Here is a 20,294-nt window from a genome sequence, read left to right as displayed (position 1 = left end):
TGAGCACAGTGGCCTCCATCATCCGTAAGTGGAAGAAGTTCGAAACCACCAGGACTCTTCCTAGAGCTGGCCGGCCATCTAAACTGAGCGATCAGGGGAGAAGGGCCTTAGTCAGGGAGGTGACCAAAAACCCGATGGTCACTCTGTCAGAGCTCCAGGGGTCCTCTGTGGAGAGAGGAGAAACTTCCAGAAGGACAACCATCTCTGCAGCAATCCACCAATCAGGCCTGTATGGTAGAGTGGCCAGACGGAAGCCACTCCTTAGTAAAACGCACATGGCAGCCCGCCTGGAGTTTGCCAAAAGGCACCTGAAGGACTCTCTGACCATGAGAAAGAAAATTCTCTGGTCTGATGAGACAAAGATTGAACTCTTTGGTGTGAATGCCAAGCATCACGTTTGGAGGAAACCTGGCACCATCCCTACAGTGAAGCATGGTGGTGGCAGCACCATGCTGTGGGGATGTTTTTCAGTGGCAGGGACTGGGAGACTAGTCAGGATAAAGGGAAAGATGACTGCAGCAATGTACAGAGACATCCTGGATGAAAACCTGCTCCAGAGCGCTCTTGACCTCAGACTGGGGCGACGGTTCATCTTTCAGCAGGACAACGACCCTAAGCACACAGCCAAGATATCAAAGGAGTGGCTTCAGGACAACTCTGTGAATGTCCTTGAGTGGCCCAGCCAGAGCCTAGACTATAATCCGATTGAACATCTCTGGAGAGATCTTAAAATGGCTGTGCACCGACGCTTCCCATTCGCTTCCCGGTTACCACATCACTTTCAAATTGCCTTTACTTTTTGATTTAACCTCGTACTTAAAATTATCAAATATTGTGTTTTATTTTACAAGGTGTATTTGGTTCAGTTACAAACAAAAAGATTGGCTGCATTTGTCTTTTAAATTGATACCATTTTAGGAATTAGAATGAGAGACAAAGCTATGCACCAAGTATTAAATGTCATGCTGAATAGGCCTGTCTTGTATCTTCTTCTTCTTCTTCTTCCATCACATCCATAAACCTTCACTTAGCCCTTCCTCTTTTCCTCTTCCCTGGCAGCTCTATCCTTAGCATCCTTCTCCCAATATACCCAGCATCTCTCCTCTGCACATGTCCAAACCATCATAAACTCGCCTCTCTGACTTTGTCTCCCAACTTGAGCTGACCCTCTAATGTCCTCATTTCTAATCCTGTCCATCCTCATTACACCAAATGCAAATCTTAGCATCTTTAACTCTGTCTCCTGCTTTCTGGTCAGCGCCACCATCTCCAGTTCATATAACATAGCTGGTCTCACTACCGTCCTGTAGACCTTCCCTTTCACTCTTGCTGATAGCCGTCTGTCACAAATCACTCCTGTCACTCTTCTCCACCCACTCCACCCTGCCTGCACTCTCTTCTTCACTTCTCTTCCACAATCTCCATTACTCTGTACTGTTGATCCCAAGTATTTAAACTCATCCACCTTCACCAACTCTACTCCCTCATCCTCACCATTCCACTGACCTCCCTCTCATTCACACACATGTATTCTGTCTTGGTGGTCCTACTGACCTTCATTCCTCTCCTCTCTAGAGCATATCTCCACCTCTAGAGGAAATATGTAACATATAATGAAAATGAACAAAAGCAAAAAAAAAATAAATCCAGGTTTTTGGAGACCCCCCAATTTGTGAAGCTGGCTAAGCCTCTGCATTTGTGCCGATGTGTTGATTTTGTCGATGAACATTTTGTACTCCAGTGACCTTTTGTTACATCATTAACATTTTCCTAAATGTCATCCAGTTTTAACTTGTGAGAAATTTGCACTTTGTGACCGACAAAACAAAACCTTGTTTTCTTGTAAAGTAGATGAGCATACCTGTTACACAGCGCACAAGAGTGCGTGATCGATTCCAAAACAATTTAGGCATTAAGAGTAGAAATAATTATGCCCTTCCTGAATTCTGCAGCCAAAATATCTTTTTTTGATCTAGTCAAGACTGTCAAGACTGAATAAAGAGTTCAGCCTTAAGGCTTTGGGTGTTGACAATTTCACCTCCAGAATGGTTTGTGGCTTGCATAGGCCTCTTCAGATCTACCGATTGGTGAGGCTGCGAGGTGAACGTAAAAGAAGTGGAAACCTTGAATGCACACTGATTAAGCGTCCTATTAGACTTGTCATTTAAAAGTGATATCAGCAAAATTCTACAATGTTGATGGGGCAGAATTGATTTTAAAATAAAACGTTGAAATGTTTTTTAATGCTATTTCATCCATCCATCCATTTTCCAACCCGCTGAATCCGAACACAGGGTCACGGGGGGTCTGCTGGAGCCAATCCCAGCCAACACAGGGCACAAGGCAGGAACCAATCCTGGGCAGGGTGCCAACCCACCGCAGGACACACACAAACACACCCACACACCAAGCACACACTAGGGCCAATTTAGAATCGCCAATCCACCTAACCTGCATGTCTTTGGACTGTGGGAGGAAACCGGAGCGCCCGGAGGAAACCCACACAGACACGGGGAGAACATGCAAACTCCACGCAGGGAGGACCCGGGAAGCGAACCTAGGTCCCCAGATCTCCCAACTGCGAGGCAGCAGCGCTACCCACTGCGCCACCGTGCCGCCTAATGCTATTTCAGCACACATGTATTTAGGAGTCTGAGTAATACAAATATAAGAAGCCCTGTAGGTGTCAACTAAAAAAGAAAAATCGGTTTGAATGAATTACGAGGGGCAGTCAATCTAAAGTTAGAAAATGGGATTTATTAGAAAATGGAATGAACCTTCACAAAACTGATACTGTCGTTTCTTAATGTTGTCTTCACCCTTCTCAATGCACTTGTGCCACCTGCCTGGATTCCAGTTCTGCCTTGTCCTCGCCACCACTCGTGTACCGCTTTCTTCACGTCCACGGCTTTCTTTCTGACCACCCAGATGTTTTTTTTTTTTAGTGGTCCAAAAAAGTGGAAAATCGCACTGTGCCAAATCTGGAGAATAGGGAGAGTGTGGCAATACCTCACACTTCAGTTTCTCCAGACAAGCCTTGGGTGTTCTTAGCAGTGTGTGTGTCATTGTCTTACAGCAAAAGGACTCCTTGAGACAGCAGTCCCTGCCATCTTGGATCGAGTAGCAGGCCTCACATTGGTCTCCAGCAACCTGCACTAGTAACTGTAGGACCCCTCGGCACGTAGTGTTTGACAAGAACTCGGGGGCACAAGTGGTGGTGAGGATGAGACAAAACCTTTTATTCTTTTGGCACTGCCAGGCAGGTGGCATAAGTGCATTGAGAAGGATGGGGACGACATTGAGGAATGACATGAACAGTTTTGTTAAGGTTTGTTCTATTTTGTAAAAATCCCATTTTCTAACTTTAGCTTGCCCCCCCCCCCCCCATGTTAACAAAAAAAACACCCACAGATGGCTGCACTACCCAAATGCCCATCTGAGCAGATGCATCTTACATTGACACTTAACCAGTTCGGCAGATTCTGCTGATCTCAACGTCACTGGAAGGCTTAGAGCAATGGTGTGAAATGGGCGAGTAATGTGTGCCTCCTATCTATCTATCTATCTATCTATCTATCTATCTATCTATCTATCTATCTATCTATCTATCTATCTATCTATCTATCTATCTATCTATCTATCTATCTATCTATCTATCTATCTATCTATCTATCTATCTATCTATCTATCTATCTATCTATCTATCTATCTATCTATCTATCTATCTATCTATCTATCTATCTATCTATCTATCTATCTATCGTCATATGAAAAAGTTTGGGACCCCCTCTCAGCCTGCATCATAATTGACTCTCCTTTCAACAATAAAGATAACAGTGGTATGTCTTTCATTTCCATCTGAACATCTGAGTACTGCGGTGTTTTCTGAACAAAGATTTTTAGTGACGCAGTATTTAGTTATATGAAATTAAATCAAATGTGACAAACTGGCTGTGCACAAATTTGGGTCCCCTTGTCATTGTGCTGATTTGAATGCCTGTCACTGCTCAATGCTGATTACTTACAACACCAAATTGGTTGATGAGCTCATTACGCCTTGAACTTCATAGACAGGTGTGTCCAATCATGAGATATAAAGGGATTCAAGGTGGTCAATTGCAAGTTGGGCTTCCTTCCCTTTGACTCTCCTGTGAAGAGTGACAGCATGGGATCCTCAAAGCAACTTTCCAAAGATCTGAAAACAAAGAGTGTTGAGTCTCCTGGTTTAGGGGAAGGCTACAAAAAGCCATCTCAGAGGTTTAAACTGTCAGTTTCAACTGTAAGGAATGGAATCAGGAAATGGAAGGCCACAGGCACAGTTGCTGTTAAACCCAGCAGGTCTGACAGGCCAAGAAAAATACAGGAGCAGCATATGAGCAGGATTGTGAGAATGGCTACAGACAACACACAGATCACCTCCAAAGACCTGCAAGAACATCTTGCTGCAGATGGTGTATCTGTACATCATTCTACAATTCAGCGTAATTTACACAAAGAACATCTGTATGGCAGGGTGATGAGAAAGAAGCCCTTTCTGCACTCACGCCATAAACAGAGTCGCTTGTTGTATGCCAATGCTCATTTAGACAAGCCAGATTCATTTTGGAACAAAGTGCTTTGGACTGATGAGACAGAAATTGAGTTATTTGTTCAGAACAAAAAGCACTTTGCATGGCGGAACAAGAACACCGCATTCCAAGAAAAACATCTGCTACCTACTGTCAAATGTGGTGGAGGTTCCATCATGCTGTGGGGCTGTGTGGCTAGTTCAGGGACTGGGGCCCTTGTTAAAGTCGAGGGTCAGATGAATTCAACCCATCAACAAATTCTTCAGGATAATGTTCAAGCATCAGTCACAAAGTTGAAGTCACACAGGGGTTGGATATTCCAACAAGACAATGACCCAAAACACAGTTCGAAATCTACAAAGGCATTCATGCAGAGGGAGAAGTACAATGTTCTGAAATGGCCTTCACAGTCCCCTGACTTGAATATCCTCGAAAATCTATGGGATGATTTGAAGCAGGCTGTCCATCAAATTGAACTGAACTGGAGAGATTTTGTATGAAGAATGGTCAACAATACCTCCATCCAGAATCAGACACTCATCACAGGCTATAGGAGGACAGCGTCTAGAGGCTGTTAGATTTGAAAAGGATGCTCAATTAAGTATTGATGTCATATCTCTGTTGAGGTGCCCACATTTATGCACCTGTCTAATTTTGTTATGATGCATATTTCATATTTTCTGTTAATCCAATAAACTTAATGTCACTGCTGAAATCCTACTGTTTCCATAAGGCATGTCAGATATTACAAGGAAGTTCAGCCAATGAGAAACAAAAATCCCAAACTTTTTCATATGACTGTATTATATAGTGCCTTTCTTATCTATCTATCTATCTATCTATCTATCTATCTATCTATCTATCTATCTATCTATCTATCTATCTATCTATCTATCTATCTATCTATCTATCTATCTATCTATCTATCTATCTATCTATCGCCCCAGGGTCCTGGAGAACATGATTTCGTGCCACTGTATGCTCCAATATGGTGTATGGGTGGTATGACAGTAAAACCACGTGAGATGTTAATGTTTCAAATACTCTTCCATGTGTCCCTTAAAATTTAGTCTTCATCTCTTGGTTGTTTTAATATTTTTTTTACTTAAAGCAACCATCTAGCTACAGTAGACAGTTTCAAATCTGAGGTCATGATTCTTTGCTGGTGCACAATGTCAGACGGGAGCGGCTGAGCCTAGTGAGTGAGTTTGAATGACTTGCTTTTTTAATAACTGGGGACACTGGCATTGTGGTAATCGTTTGAATGGATTTTAGTGGTGGCTGCTGTGGTTTTGTGGGTGCTGTAAAGGACTGTAAGTGGTAAAGCTGGCCTGGGCGTATGACAAGTCTGCATGTCCCCGTCCATAGTTGTGGGTACCATATAAAAATTATCGTTTGACTTCAGGTGTATGTTACTTTGATAGGAGAGGCTTACTCTGGCTGAACAGTAAATAATAGATGATTATGCCAAATCTACAGTGGATTAAAAAAAGCCTACACACCCCTGTTAAAATGATGTAAAAAATAAAATGAAGATAAATGATGTCAGAACATTTTTCCACTTTTATTATGAAATTCCAGCCTATACAAAGAAGATAAAAGTAAATCAGAAACCGTTCAGGGAAAAATAAAAAGCCCAAACTTACAAGAACAGGTTGCATAAGTGTAACACCCCTAAACTTGTGCTTTGTTGAAGTTTCTTTTGATTTTATGACAACACTCGGTCTACTTTGGCAAAAGCCTAGCAGCTTGGCACATCTTGACTTCCTTGCAAAATGTTCTAGATCTGTCCGTTTGCATGGGCCTCTTCTGTGCGCAGCTCTAATCAGGTTCTCCCCATCAAGATTTTCATTCTGGAATCAGGCCCGGGCTCTGACTGGGTCATTCCAGAACGTTGATCTTCTTTTGGTGAAGCCATGGCTTTGTTGTGTGTTTTGGGTCTTTGCTATGCAATGTGAAGTTCCTCTTCATCTTCATCTTCCTAGGAAACGCCTGAAGGTTTTGAGCCAAAGTTTAGTGGTATTTGGAACTGTTCATGTTTACCTGTACCCAGTGCTGGTCGAAGCCCATTTGGAGCCCTCGACAGGGTGGACTGACATCGCCTCTCACTGTATTGTTCGGCTTTGGTGACCTGTAGGGGGCCCCATCTCAGTATCCAGAATGCATTGCTCCTTCAGTAGCACAAATGGCAGCCTTTTGTGGATTTATCACAGACTTTAAGGAGCACACGCCCCTTTGTGTACAGAGTGTGTGCACTTTCACATTCATAAATGGTGCCTACTCAGTATCATCAGAATTCGAGGACTGGGAATGTGCGCCCCTTAGTTTTCATAAATGCCCACCCACAGGTGATGACCCCCTGGGTGGCCATGTAGGTCACCTAATGGATTGACAGGTTCTGCCCTTACCTTAACTAAAGCCCCTACTTTGGCTGAAAGAAAATCATGACGCTGCTGCCAACCACGCTTCACCCTGGGTTTCTCCTGGTGATGTGTTGTTTTTGCACCAAACATATCTTTTAGAATTTTAACCAAAAAGTTCAGGATGTCAGGATGATCCTGCAGAAATGGGTGAACTTTACTCGGTGGCAGTCAGAGTCACTTTAATCGATGGCAAGCTTGCTAATTACTATTTAACATGAGCATGAATATGATTGGTGGCGGCACTGTGGCGCAGTGGGTAGCGCTGCTGCCTCGCAGTTGGGAGACCTGGGGACCTGGGTTCGCTTCCCGGGTCCTCCCTGCGTGGAGTTTGCATGTTCTCCCCGTGTCTGCGTGGGTTTCCACCGGGCGCTCCGGTTTCCTCCCACAGTCCAAAGACATGCAGTTTAGGTGGATTGGCGATTCTAAATTGGCCCTAGTGTGTGCTTGCTGTCAGGGTTGGTAGCGAGATCCTGCCCCAAGTGGAGGAGTTCAAGTATCTCGGGGTCTTGTTCACGAGTGATGGAAGAATGGAGCGTGAGATCGACAGGCGGATCGGTGCAGCATCCGCAGTGATGCGGGCTCTGCTTCGGTCTGTCGTGGTGAAAAAGGAGCTGAGCCGCAAGGCGAAGCTCTCAATTTACCAGTCGATCTATGTTCCTACCCTCACCTATGGTCATGAGCTATGGGTAGTGACCGAAAGAACGAGATCGCGAATACAAGAGGCTGAAATGAGTTTCCTCCGCAGGGTGTCTGGGCTTTCCCTTAAAGATAGGGTGAGAAGCTCAGTCATCCAGGAGGGGCTCAGAGTAGAGCCACTGCTCCTCCGCATCGAGAGGAGTCAGATGAGGTGGCTCGGGCATCTGATCAGGATGCCTCCTGGACGCCTCCCTGGTGAGGTGTTCCGGGCACGTCTAACCGGGAGGAGGCCCCGGAGAAGACCCAGGACACGCTGGAGGGACTATGTCTCTCGGCTGGCCTGGGAACGCCTTGGGATTCTCCCGGAAGAGCTAGAAGAAGTGGCCGTGGAGAGGGAAGTCTGGGCATCTCTGCTCAAGCTGCTGCCCCCGCGACCCGACCTCGGATAAGCGGAAGACAATGGATGGATGGATGGATGGATGGTGTGCTTGCTGTGTGGGTGTGTTTGTGTGTGTCCTGCGGTGGGTTGGCACCCTGCCCGGGATTGGTTTCTGCCTTGTGCCCTGTGTTGGCTGGGATTGGCTCCAGCAGACCCCCGTGACCCTGTGTTCCGATTCAGCGGGTTGGAAAATGGATGGATGGATGGATGTTATTTCACAATTAAGGTGGCACAAGTTCTGGCGTGATGTATCTTGGTTTCATTATTTTACAGCACCAAAAGCAAAATCCTGCAAAATAACAGGGGAGTGTAGACAATTGATATCCAGTGTATTATAGTGCCTTACTCTTTTTTACCAAAGCATTCATCTCTGTGTTCACTTTACTGCCTCTATGTCAACATCTACTGTTTAATTTTAGCATTATTTGACCTCTCTCCAAGATTGATTGCAATAGTATGCAGAAAGTGAATCAAACAAGATACTTAAAACCCCACCCTTGGGAGTGCCTGTACTTAATAGACATAGTAGGGGCATTTATTAATATCTGCGGTTTTTCTGTGGAAAGGTTTTGTGAACCCGCTTTTCCGGTATGGGGTTATGGAAAATTGAAGCCGTTCCAACAATAGCAGTGACTAAAATGCCTGGGATTGTTCACGCACACACACTCTCTTTCACTTACACTTTAGAGCCATCAGGTAAACAAACAGCATGTGTTTGAACTGTGGAAGAAAATCTGAGTAGGAATCCTACAAGAAAGTGGAAAGAACTTCCAAACCCCCAATGACATAGGGCTATGGGCATTGTGTGAAATAACTTGTGGTAATCTGAGGGTCTATTTACAATTACAACTTATTTTTTGTGTAGCGCTCCTCACTGAATGCTGGCACAGAGCGCTGATAGCAAATCACCAGTATAGGTGATACGAATTACTAAATACAGAACTGGTACACACATACATACAGATTTGTTAAGACACACAGAACAAAGTAGAAACTGATGAAGCAAAATGGACACAGAAAATATCTGATTAATTGATGAACTACAGCCAGTTGACAATGGAGAAGACTGAAATTGTGACTATGCTGGAGACCTCGGCCAGCTGGCTGCCTACCCGCTCCTGGTTTTTCTATGGTGGAGTCTGTGATGCTTGTCTGATTTGATGAGAGAGTCTTCTGATCCGATGATTCCAATGCTCCTTTATCCGATATGACTTTTCCATTTCTAAGAGAGCAGCCTGGCAGTAGATCTGTGGCACCAAGTGCCCCATCCAGATACTGAGAAATGAAACAGAGTAGATGAAGGTGAGTAACGGTTTACAAATGTCATAGGACTTATATTTTAGTACTAATGACTAACAACAGAGATGCAGAATGCACAGTTAATCAGCAGCTCTAGTCAGGGTATGCTGGATTAAAGTCTTTGGTCTGCAGCCTGATTTAAAAGCTGAGACTGAAGGGGCAGCTCTTATAGTAGCAGGCAGATCATTCCATAGCTGCTTAGATTAGATTATTTATTTATAAAAACACATTTAAAACAACAGAGCTTGCGCCAAAGTGCTGTACAAAGAAGCATTAAAATAAACACAATGCAAACAATAATACAGAAGCAGATCAATAAAACCACCAATTATAACATCGACCACAGTCCCATTATACACAGTGAAAGGCAGAAGAACAGAAGCAGGTCTTAAGACAAGTTTTAAAAGTCACGATAGAGGAGGAAGACCTGATGTGAAAAAGCAAGTCATTCCAAAGCCGAGGAGCAACAACTGAGAAAGCTTGGTCTCCCTTCGACTTCAGCCGTGATCTTGGAACTACAAGGAGTAGGTGACCAGATGGCACTGTAAATAAAAGCTTGATCTCCTACTTTTATTTTATTAATCCTTGGAATCTTATGTAGGTTGGCATCTTGGGATCTTAATGCACTCTCTGGATTGTAAGTATTGATAAGCACAGATAAGTAAGCAGGGCCTTTGTGTGGTAAAGCGGGTCCACAGCTCAGATCAATTGTGAATTTCCAACTGGGATTAATAAAGTATCTATCTATCTATCTATCTATCTATCTATCTATCTATCTATCTATCTATCTATCTATCTATCTATCTATCTATCTATCTATCTATCTATCTATCTATCTATCTGTCTGTCTGTCTGTCTGTCTGTCTGTCTGTCTGTCTGTCTGTCTGTCTGTCTGTCTGTCTGTCTGTCTGTCTGTCTGTCTGTCTGTCTGTCGCCCGCCCCAGGGTCCTGGAGAACATGATTTCATGCCACTGTATGCTCCAATACGGTGTATTGGTGGTATGACAGTAAAACCACGTGAGATGATAATGTTTCAAATACTCTTCTATGTGTCCCTTAAAATTTAGTCTTCATCTCTTGGTCTTTTAATATTTTTTTTTACTTAAAGCAACCATCTAGCTACAGTAGGCAGCTTCAAATCTGAGGTCACAGTAAGAGGTGCACACTGAAAGAGAGAACGGAGGTTAAAGGAGGAAGTATGGGAGGCAGGAACAGAAGGAGCTGATATCAGCCAGTGAGCGAGAGAGAGAGAGAGAGAGCAGGCTCGTTATAAGAACAGGCAGCTGGGAAAAGTGAACCCTTGCAGGGTGTTTGGCAGGCACCTGGGGGCAGTTGTTGGTGGTACACTCCTGCTGAGCATTAGTGAGGAGCAGGAGTGACCGGAAGGTGGATGGCTCACCACATAAGTTCGAGGAAGGCAGTGGGATTCAGGAGATTTGGAATCAGAACCCCAAGAAGAGCGCCCTGGGCGTTGGTGAAACGCAAGACTCGGTCCGGGTAAACTGGTACCATATGGAGCCAGAGGACGGAAGGCAACTGGTTGTAGTGAAGGTCAGCTGCAGGTAGGGTGACTGCCCTGGTGCAGAGCCCGGATGGGAGAAGCAGGGGAGCCGCCAACTAAGTAAGGCACAGGTTTTGTTTTTAAAAGGACTGCTTCCAGCCTGCTATTTTAAACTCATTTTTATTGGAATTATTTTAACCTCCACATTTTTCACTTGGTTTTTAACAGATTATTTATTTAATGACTTTTTGGATGAACTGCACTATTTATTTTGACACTGTGTTGATTTTGTTGTTTTTAATAAAAGCACTTTGCACCTTTTTGCACCATCCCCTTGCTTTTCATTGTGTCCTCACTGATCAGCTCAGCCGGTGACATTACAGACGGTGTCGGGTTCAAGAGCTCCTTAAAAGGAGATGGGAGCATGAAGTGGGACCCACATCGTCACACTTTACAATTTAAGGCTTAATAGGTTGAAGTTTTTGAAATCTGCACTAAACTTAACCGGGAGCCAGTGTAAGGACTTAACAACTGGAGTTATGTGTTCATATCTTCTAGTTCTTGTAATAATTCTTGCAGTAGCCTTTTGAATTAAGTGAAAGCTGCATAAAGAACACTTGGAACAGCCAATGAATAGCGGATTGCAGTAGTCAATCCTACCAGAAATAAATAAATGCATGAATTAATTTCTCAGTATTTAGCATATTTAGAAAAGCCTTCCAGCATTTTTAAGATGATGAACAAAAACATGTTTTGGATAGTTTTGTAACATGTGTTTCAATGACATGCTAGTGTCAAAAACAACACCTAGATTGCGGACTGATTCATTAAACCAAATGGTGATTCGAACTGGATTAACACTAGAATTACCAGAGTCTACGAAAAAACTCGTAGATCCGGCCCACCTTAAAACCGTTCTCACCTCTCTTTTGTCTTCTAAATGTGCCGATTATGAGGAGCAGCGAGCAGCCGGCTATTCCATCCCCCACCGTCGCAGAACGTTCACTAAGTTTTCCCAGCTCATGCCTTGTTTGATTACCTGGGAGTGACTGAACTGCTGGAGTTTTAGAATAGAAATAATAGATCGCTATTTAGGATACATGCATTTCATGCATGATCCGTTTCTACAGTAATCTGTGTAAACACATTGCTAAAACAGAAACTTTTTCATATTTTAGTAATAAATGTTACAAAATGTAGGCATAAACTATAGAATGTGTAAAGCCCGAGTTCCTAAGATCAAATGAACACTTCCACAAAAGTTTCATACACCATATAACAGCTTCTGTGGCGTAGCGCGCTAAGATTTGCCTCTCAGACCGAGTAGCTTTTCTCTGCCTCACAAACATGAGTTCAATTCCCCGCTGGCTATAAATTGTTACTTCTATTTTTTCTTTTTAACCTCAAACGGACATAAAATTTGTAAATTGGTATGCACTGTCAGGTAATGAGATCGTTATATTTTCATGTGGGATGCTCCTTTTAAAATATTTTTTTAACAATTGAGACTGCAATTAACATGAACAACTGTCCTTATAACTTATTTTTTTCAAGATCCATAACACACAGACAGACAGAGCACTGCGTAATACAGAGACAGACAGGCAGAGATATACAAACAAACAGGGAAGGCACACGTACTGAAAGAAAAAAAAAATCAACATGTGCGTTGTTTCTGCAGCACTGAATAAGCTCACCCGCTCTAACATCACCCCTCCCTCGATCTGACTCTCTAAGTAACAGCGCAAGTGCAGACGCAAACCAAGTGTAATCAAGAGTTCTGGTTCGATCCCCACTCACTGCTATATTTGCCGTTTTCAGTAGTAAGCTGCTCTTTTTGTTAATATTATACAGTACACACATGCACTTGATTTGTGTCTGTACTTGCGCTGTTACTTAGAGAGTCAGATCGAGGGAGGGGTGACGTTAGAGCGGGTGAGCTTATTCAGTGCTGCAGAAACAACGCACATGTTGATTTTTTTGTCTTTCAGTACACGTGCCTTCCCTGTTTGTTTGTATATCTCTGCCTGTCTGTCTCTGTATTACGCAGTGCTCTGTCTGTCTGTGTGTTATGGATCTTGAAAAAATAAGTTATAAGGACTGTTTGCTGACTTGGAGCACCGCTGCCTTACTGTGCCACAGAGACGCGAGTTCGATTCCCAGCTTTGAAGAAAGTGTTTTTTTTTTCCTCAAACGGACATTGAATTTATAAATTGGTATGCACTGTAAATCGTTAACTTTAAAATGTCAATCGCGGTTATTTCTGTTGATTAATTTATGCTTTTTTACTTAGAGTCAGAACAGGAGCTTTTTCAGTTTATTCAGCTTCTGATCTGACTCAAACAGCGCCAGTATAACTTCACACCTAACCTGACGCTGTTCGTTTTCAAATAATATTGCATTACTTCGACGATGTTTTCTGATTGGTACTATTTGCGTCATAAAATGATTTCTTCAAAATGTCACATATATTTGTCTCTTTCTTTTTTTAAAATGTGCGTTGTAGCACTCAGCAACTGGCCACCTGCATGTTCTTGCGCACACTAAATCAGACAGCACTATATGCAATCATCAGATTCAAATGTTAACAGTTATATAGCACAGAATGGAAATCAGCAGTTCTTAGCATTCCACCTACTGTAACTTGCTTTCTTTTTTCTTCGGTTATAGTCTTGAATAAAAGTGCACTTGTTTTGTTATACTTACATCAACATATGTTCCTGTGTTTGAGCTACATGGGCATGCTCAAAAAATACACGTATAATGCCACGAAAAGTGCATGCAGACACTTCAGTGCGCAAGCATTGGTACGACAATGCAGTCACAAGTACACTGCAGAGCTTTAGCGCGTCTTTATGTGAAAACAGCAGTATCAGATGGGGAGTGTCTGATGATTGCATATAGCGCTGAAGTTACTGCTCTTTACTATGCTTTCCTCTGCATGTCCTGGAGTACAAAAGAAACAGCATACAGCAACACGTGGGGACTGGCAATACTGGTGGAAAAAAACACGCGGTCGTATGTATCGTAATACACTGCAGAACTATAGCGCGTCTTTATGTAAAAACAGCAGTGTCAGGTGGGGGGCGGTAGGGATGGATCCTGAACGCGACTGAGACAATGAAAAGTGAATTTTAAAAAAAAATAAAGCTAACCTTTACAAATATCATAAATTACGCCGGCTGTTACAGACTGAAATCAAATGTATCATTTTATTCTAAAATAGTGAAAATAAGAACACTTCTCAAAAGGGAGCTGTGCAGGATCAAACTCATGACCTTCTGATTCCCAGTCAGCGACTGATACTGATGCGCCACGGAAGCAGTGATAGTTAAGTCATGTCAATGTCTCACACTAAGACGGGTTTTTTTGGCGGTGGCTTTTTTTTGTACCTTTTGTGAAAGTGTTTCTTTGATATTTGGACTTCAGGCTTCATACATTATATAGTTTATGCCTACATTTTGTCATTTGCTACTAGAATATTGTAAACCGTTTCTGTTTTAACAATGTGTTTACACAGATTACTGTAGAAATGCAACACATATGAAATGCGTGTGTTCCAAATAACAATCTTATTATTTCTACTATAAAACTCCACTTCCCTCCCAGATAATCAATCAAGGCAAGAGCTGGGAAAAGCCTGTTTACGTTCTAAGTCGTTGGGGGGATGGAATAGCCGGCTGTTTGCAGCATGTCTTTATCAGTACATTTAGATGACAAAAGACGCTGGTGGAGAGGTGAGAACGGTTTTAAAAAGCGATTTAAGGTGGGCCGGATCTATGAGTTTTTTCGTAGGCTCTGGTAATTCTAGTGTTAAAGAGTCACAGAATGTTCTTGCGGCTGGCAGGTTTCACTCCCTCTGCTCTAGCCGACACAATAGGTCGTTTCCTATTACAAAGTGAGGACCCTGTGGCATGGGCTGATGAGTGCGTTGGCCATTGACTAGCATGACTGCATTTTTAGCAAATTTCAGGGAGTCATCGTTCCACTGCTCCCTTTTGACAGAAGCCTAGAAGGAACAGGGACAGGACCTAACAAATAACCAGGTGGGAGAGTACCGGGGCTGAGTTTCCGAATGGGGGGTTTGTCCCGTGTTCTAGAAAGACCCTGTACATCCTCTGCTCCCAAAATACATAACCGGGCTCTTTCATCCTGCCGACTACGCCACTGTCACAAGAACGAGCCATCATTCAATCCTGCAGTGGAGCATCGATGTTCATTTGGCACAAATATTAGGAAAGTTTTCTGCACACAGAGAACCATAGAGACATGGAATGCGTGACCAAGTAGTGTGGTAGTCAGTAGAGCTTTAGAAACATTCAAAACTAAGCTTGATGTTCTTTTGGAAGAATAAAGTGGATAGGGCTGACAAGCTTTGTTGGGCTGAATGGCCTGTTCTCGTCCAGATTGTTCTATTGTCCTAAAAGTTAAAAATGTGAATGAGCAGAGATGTTTAAGCCAGGCTAGTGAGGTGGTCCCAACATTAAAACAAGTGTGCCAAAGATTAAAATAAAGGAGCTGCATCTCAATCTGTTAATCTCTCAGGGGTGTTTTATGATGAGCTGTTAAAATGTACTGCCAACAGTTCCGAATGTAAAATGTAATTAAAGCTAAAGGAAAAAAAATGTTTTTTTCTTCTCCTTCAGTGTACTACTCTTTAGACAGATCTCATTGTCTATGCTTGTTTCATATTTATTTTATGTTTGCCTCTTCTTTCTAGCTGTGCAAGAAGACATACATACTTGATAAGTGAATCGGAACCAAGAGGAGGCTCAATAATGGCTGCATTTTCAGGAATTGGCAACAATGCTATATGTAAGTAAAAGTACAGATTGTGGGAAATCTGGTGGAGTGTACTGCTGATGGCGTCACTTGGGTGGCCCGCAATGTGTGCTCGCTGTCTCTGTTTCCTTGGATTTTCTGACTTCTCAGATTCCTGACTTTTTCCATTAACAGTGGAAAGCATAAACCTGGAGCTCAATGCCTCGTTTACCACAGCAGATGAGCTGTCCAAGGAGCTGGGCAGCATGTGGGAGGAGTGCAGCGCGTCGAGTGAAGCCAATGATGAAAAGGTAAAGTGGCCATCATCATTACCATCGATTAAAAAATTAGTGTTTGTTTATGTTCTGATATCTATGTCTAAGGGCTCATTTATACTTCACGTTCAGAACGCGTACGCGCCCGCATTATGGCCGCCACGTGTTCTGAGCGTTCATTTGATGTGTCCTCTGAGCAGGTCCTCAGAAATTAACGCGATGTGTGCGCGAGTTGCAGTACCAGCAAAAAGTCGGGGGGCGCAGTGTGCTAAAAGTTGGAACGTGACGTCAGAGTCTCTGTTTACTATCTACATGTGACAGAAAGCCGCTTTGCGGATCCTACGAGATCGGTGTGCGCGCTTCGATATTTGATAAATGATTCGATGTGGTGAAAATGCAGACATACAGAGGTATTCGTGGTGCTTTTATATTCAAGTGTCGCATATTCCCAATCGTAAGGACACGATACGTTTTAAAAGTCTCACATACCGTCTTCTGTGCTGTCTTTTTTTCTAGGGCTTCCTCTGCTCCTGACAGCAGCGAATTGCCAGTAATAGATCGCCACACAGACACATTAAATGTATGATATTCCAACTCTCTGCACATTTAGAATCCTTATGTTTATACTTGATATCACTTTCATGATGAAAAGCATTAAAATATGTATATTACATTTTACTGATAAATCTGTAATTTCGTTTAAATAATGAATACTGTTAATAATGACACACATGGGGTGACACAGTGGGGGAGCGTTAGCGCTGCTGTCTTGCAGGGAGTCACGTCACTGATATTCCCTGCCTGGACTTTACATGTTTTCCTGCTGGGTTTTCTCGGTGTGCTCCAGTTTCCTCCCAAAGATATGCAGATTTGGGGATTTGGTGCCACTAAAATGACGCGAGTGTATGTGTGTGCTTGTATTCACCTTGCGATGAGCCGAGGCCTCGTCCAGGGATTGTTTCTCACTCATGCCCAATGTTTGCTGGAATGGACACATCCCTGGATTTAATCAATAAACATTCTTTTCAGAGATATTGCGGTAAGGTGTCATCAGAATTTAATGGGTGTTCTAGGCAATTCACAACACAGAGAAGCCGAACATGTTCTCACCGTGATAATATCTCGCACTGCCACCTGTTGGATTCCTCCAGATTTACGTAAAGTACGCACGCAGTTATAAACACTTCAACGCTTGCGTAGCAGGAGCGTCTGCTGCAGCATGCATCACGTCGCGTGAAGTATAACTCCGGCCTAATGGTTTAAGAGTCTGGGTGTCATCCTCGACAGTGGTCTATCTTTTCAATCTCACATTAATAACATCACTCGGTCTGCTTACTTCCACCTATGTAATATTAATTGCATCCGCCCGTCCCTCACTCCCCATACCACTGCCATTCTTGTTCCAGACTTCTCGTCTGGACTATTGCAATTCACTCCTCTTTGGTCTCTCTAATAAATCTCTCCAAAAGCTTCAGCTAGTCCAGAATTCTGCTGCTCGCATCATTGCTCGAACTCCGTCACCATATTACTCCGGTCTTGCAGCAGCTTCATTGGCTCCTGATTAAATTTCGAATTGATTTTAAAATTCTGCTGTTAACATTTAAGGCCATTCATAACCTTGCCCCTCCATATCTGTCCGACCTTCTTCATGTTGCCATTCCCTCCCGTAACCTTAGATCCTCTTCCTCCATCCATCTGACCGTCCCTCTCGCCCGTCTAACCACCATGAGGGGCAGAGCATTCAGCCGTTCTGGAACTCACTACCTACTGAGCTTAGAAATATCGAATCATCTTCAACCTGAAAATGTAAACTTAAAACCCATCTCTTTAAAATGGCTTTTTCTTTAGGATTACAGTGGCTTTGTTTGGTTTTAATTTTTATATTTTCTGATGTTTTAAGCTGTTTATAATATGTTTTTTTTTAATTCTTAGAAATCCGCCTTGTATAAATAAAATGTATTATTATTATTATTATTAAAGGTCAAAGGGCACCACCTGACTTTACTAGAACTGTTCCCCTCAAAATTAACACACAAGTATTTTGGGATGACTAATCTAATACCTGCTGAATAATGTTGTGGTCGTTTGTTTAATCTTTAGCTAATATTATTAATGTTGCATTGTCCATTATACTGTATCAACCATATTTTTACAATAATGTTTTTTCTTTTTAATATTCTTATAGCATGTTTTCAATATTTACAGTGGATTCAGAAAACGTTCAGACCCTTTCACTTTCTGCACACTTTATTTATTATGCTGTAGGCCAGAGTTTCCCAAACTTGGTCCTGTGGACCCCCTGTGGCTGCAGGTTTTTGTTCCAACCAGTTTCCTAATCAGTGACAACACCTGATAGCACGCAGCTCATTTAATTAGCTGGGATTATTTTTCTTTTATTCTACATTCAGAAAAGCAAAGCAGTATGATTTTTACATTTATAAGACATTTAGAAATATTTCTGCTTTTGCTATCGATTTAAATGCTTAACTCTCTTTTGTTGATTTCATTATATTTTGCCCTTTCTCTGTACAGTTTTCCCCCTTCGTAGTATCTTAATAATGACAATTAAAAACGAGCAGAGCAGACACGCTGGCAAAGAACACACTGAATAATCAAAGGCTGCAAGTACTTTAGCATCAGACTGACTAATTAGTAAATAAGTAGATTATTAAGTAGAATGAAAATTAAGATGAAAATATTGTTAAAAAGAAAAAAAAAATACATTTTTCCCATATAACTGCTTGGTACATTTTAATATATATATATATATATATATATATATATATATATATATATATATATATATATATATATATACAGTACATCCAGAAAGTATTCACAGCGCATCACTTTTTCTACATTTTGTTATGTTACAGCCTTATTCCAAAATGGATTAAATTCATTTTTTCCCTCAGAATTCTAGTGGCCTCCATCATCCGTAAGTGGAAGAAGTTCGAAACCACCAGGACTCTTCCTAGAGCTGGCCGGCCATCTAAACTGAGCGATTGGTGGAGAAGGGCCTTAGTCAGGGTGGTGACCAAGAACCCGATGGCCACTCTGTCAGAGCTCCAGAGGTCCTCTGTGGAGAGAGGAGAACCTTCCAGAAGGACAACCATCTCTGCAGCAATCCACCAATCAGGCCTGTATGGTAGAGTGGCCAGATGGAAGCAGGGTGGTGGCAGCATCATGCTGTGGGGATGTTTTTCAGAGGCAGGGACTGGGAGACTAGTCAGGATAAAGGGAAAGATGACTGCAGCAATGTACAGAGACATCCTGGATGAAAACCTATGGGCGGAGTGGTGGCTCTGAGGCTAAGGATCTGCGCTGGTATCCCGAAGGTTGCCGGTTTGAATCCCCGTCACTGCCAAAAGTGATCCCACTCTGCTGGGCCCTTGAGCAAGGCCCTTAACCTGTAATTGCTCCAGGGGGCGCTGTACAATGGCTGACCCTGCGCTCTGACCCCAAGGGGTATGCGAAAAAAACTAACAAACACTGTTGTAAGTCGCTCTGGATAAGAGCGTCTGCTAAATGATGTAAATGTAAATGTAAAAACCTGCTTCAGAGCGCTCTTGACCTCAGACTGGGGCGACGGTTCATCTTTCAGCAAGACAACGACTCTAAGCACACAGCCAAGATATCAAAGGAGTGGCTTCAGGACAACTCTGTGAATGTCCTTGAGTGGCCCAGCCAGAGCCCAGACTTGAATCTGATTGAACATCTCTGGAGAGATCTTAAAATGGCTGTGCACCGACGCTTCCCATCCAACCTGATGGAGCTTGAGAGGTGCTGCAAAGAGGAATGGGCGAAACTGGCCAAGGATAGGTGTGCCAAGCTTGTGGCATCATATTCAAAAAGACTTGAGGCTGTAATTGCTGCCAACGGTGCATCAACAAAGTATTGAGCAAAGGCTGTGAATACTTATGGACATGGGATTTCTCAGTTTTTTTATTTTTAATAAATTTGCAAAAACCTCAAGTAAACTTTTTTCACGTTGTCATTATGGGGTGTTGTGTGTAGAATTCTGAGGAAAAAAATGAATTTAATCCATTTTGGAATAAGGCTGTAACATAACAAAATGTGGGAAAAGTGATGTGCTGTGAATACTTTCCGGATGCACTGTATGTATATATACATATATATATATATATATATATACATCCATCCATCCATTATCCAACCCGCTATATCCTAACTACGGGGGTCTGCTGGAGCCAATCCCTGCCAACACAGGGCGCAAGGCAGGAAACAAACCCCGGGCAGGGCGCCAGCCCACCACAATATATATATATATATATATATATATATGTATATATTGTGGGGAACAGCCCAGACACAGACAGGCAGACATCATTTTGTCACCCAACACATGTTTATTATACAACTATTATTTAC

At 42.6% G+C, this 20,294-nt stretch overlaps 1 protein-coding gene across 2 annotated transcripts in view; it reads left to right on the top strand.

The window, feature by feature from the left end:
* Nucleotides 1–20,294, top strand: part of ppp1r13l (protein phosphatase 1, regulatory subunit 13 like) — a 215,275-nt gene that overhangs the window by 131,052 nt on the left and 63,929 nt on the right. For both annotated transcript variants that reach the window (XM_051933989.1, XM_051933986.1), the window contains exons 3-4: nucleotides 15,587–15,681; nucleotides 15,823–15,938. In XM_051933989.1, the coding sequence (XP_051789949.1) occupies nucleotides 15,645–15,681; nucleotides 15,823–15,938 (153 nt within the window). In that variant the 5' untranslated portion in view covers nucleotides 15,587–15,644. The remainder of the gene's footprint in view (nucleotides 1–15,586; nucleotides 15,682–15,822; nucleotides 15,939–20,294) is intronic.

This window comes from Erpetoichthys calabaricus, chromosome 1 (assembly GCF_900747795.2).
Source record: "Erpetoichthys calabaricus chromosome 1, fErpCal1.3, whole genome shotgun sequence".
Taxonomy (NCBI): domain Eukaryota; kingdom Metazoa; phylum Chordata; class Cladistia; order Polypteriformes; family Polypteridae; genus Erpetoichthys; species Erpetoichthys calabaricus.
This window is presented reverse-complemented; position numbering and strand designations above follow the sequence as displayed.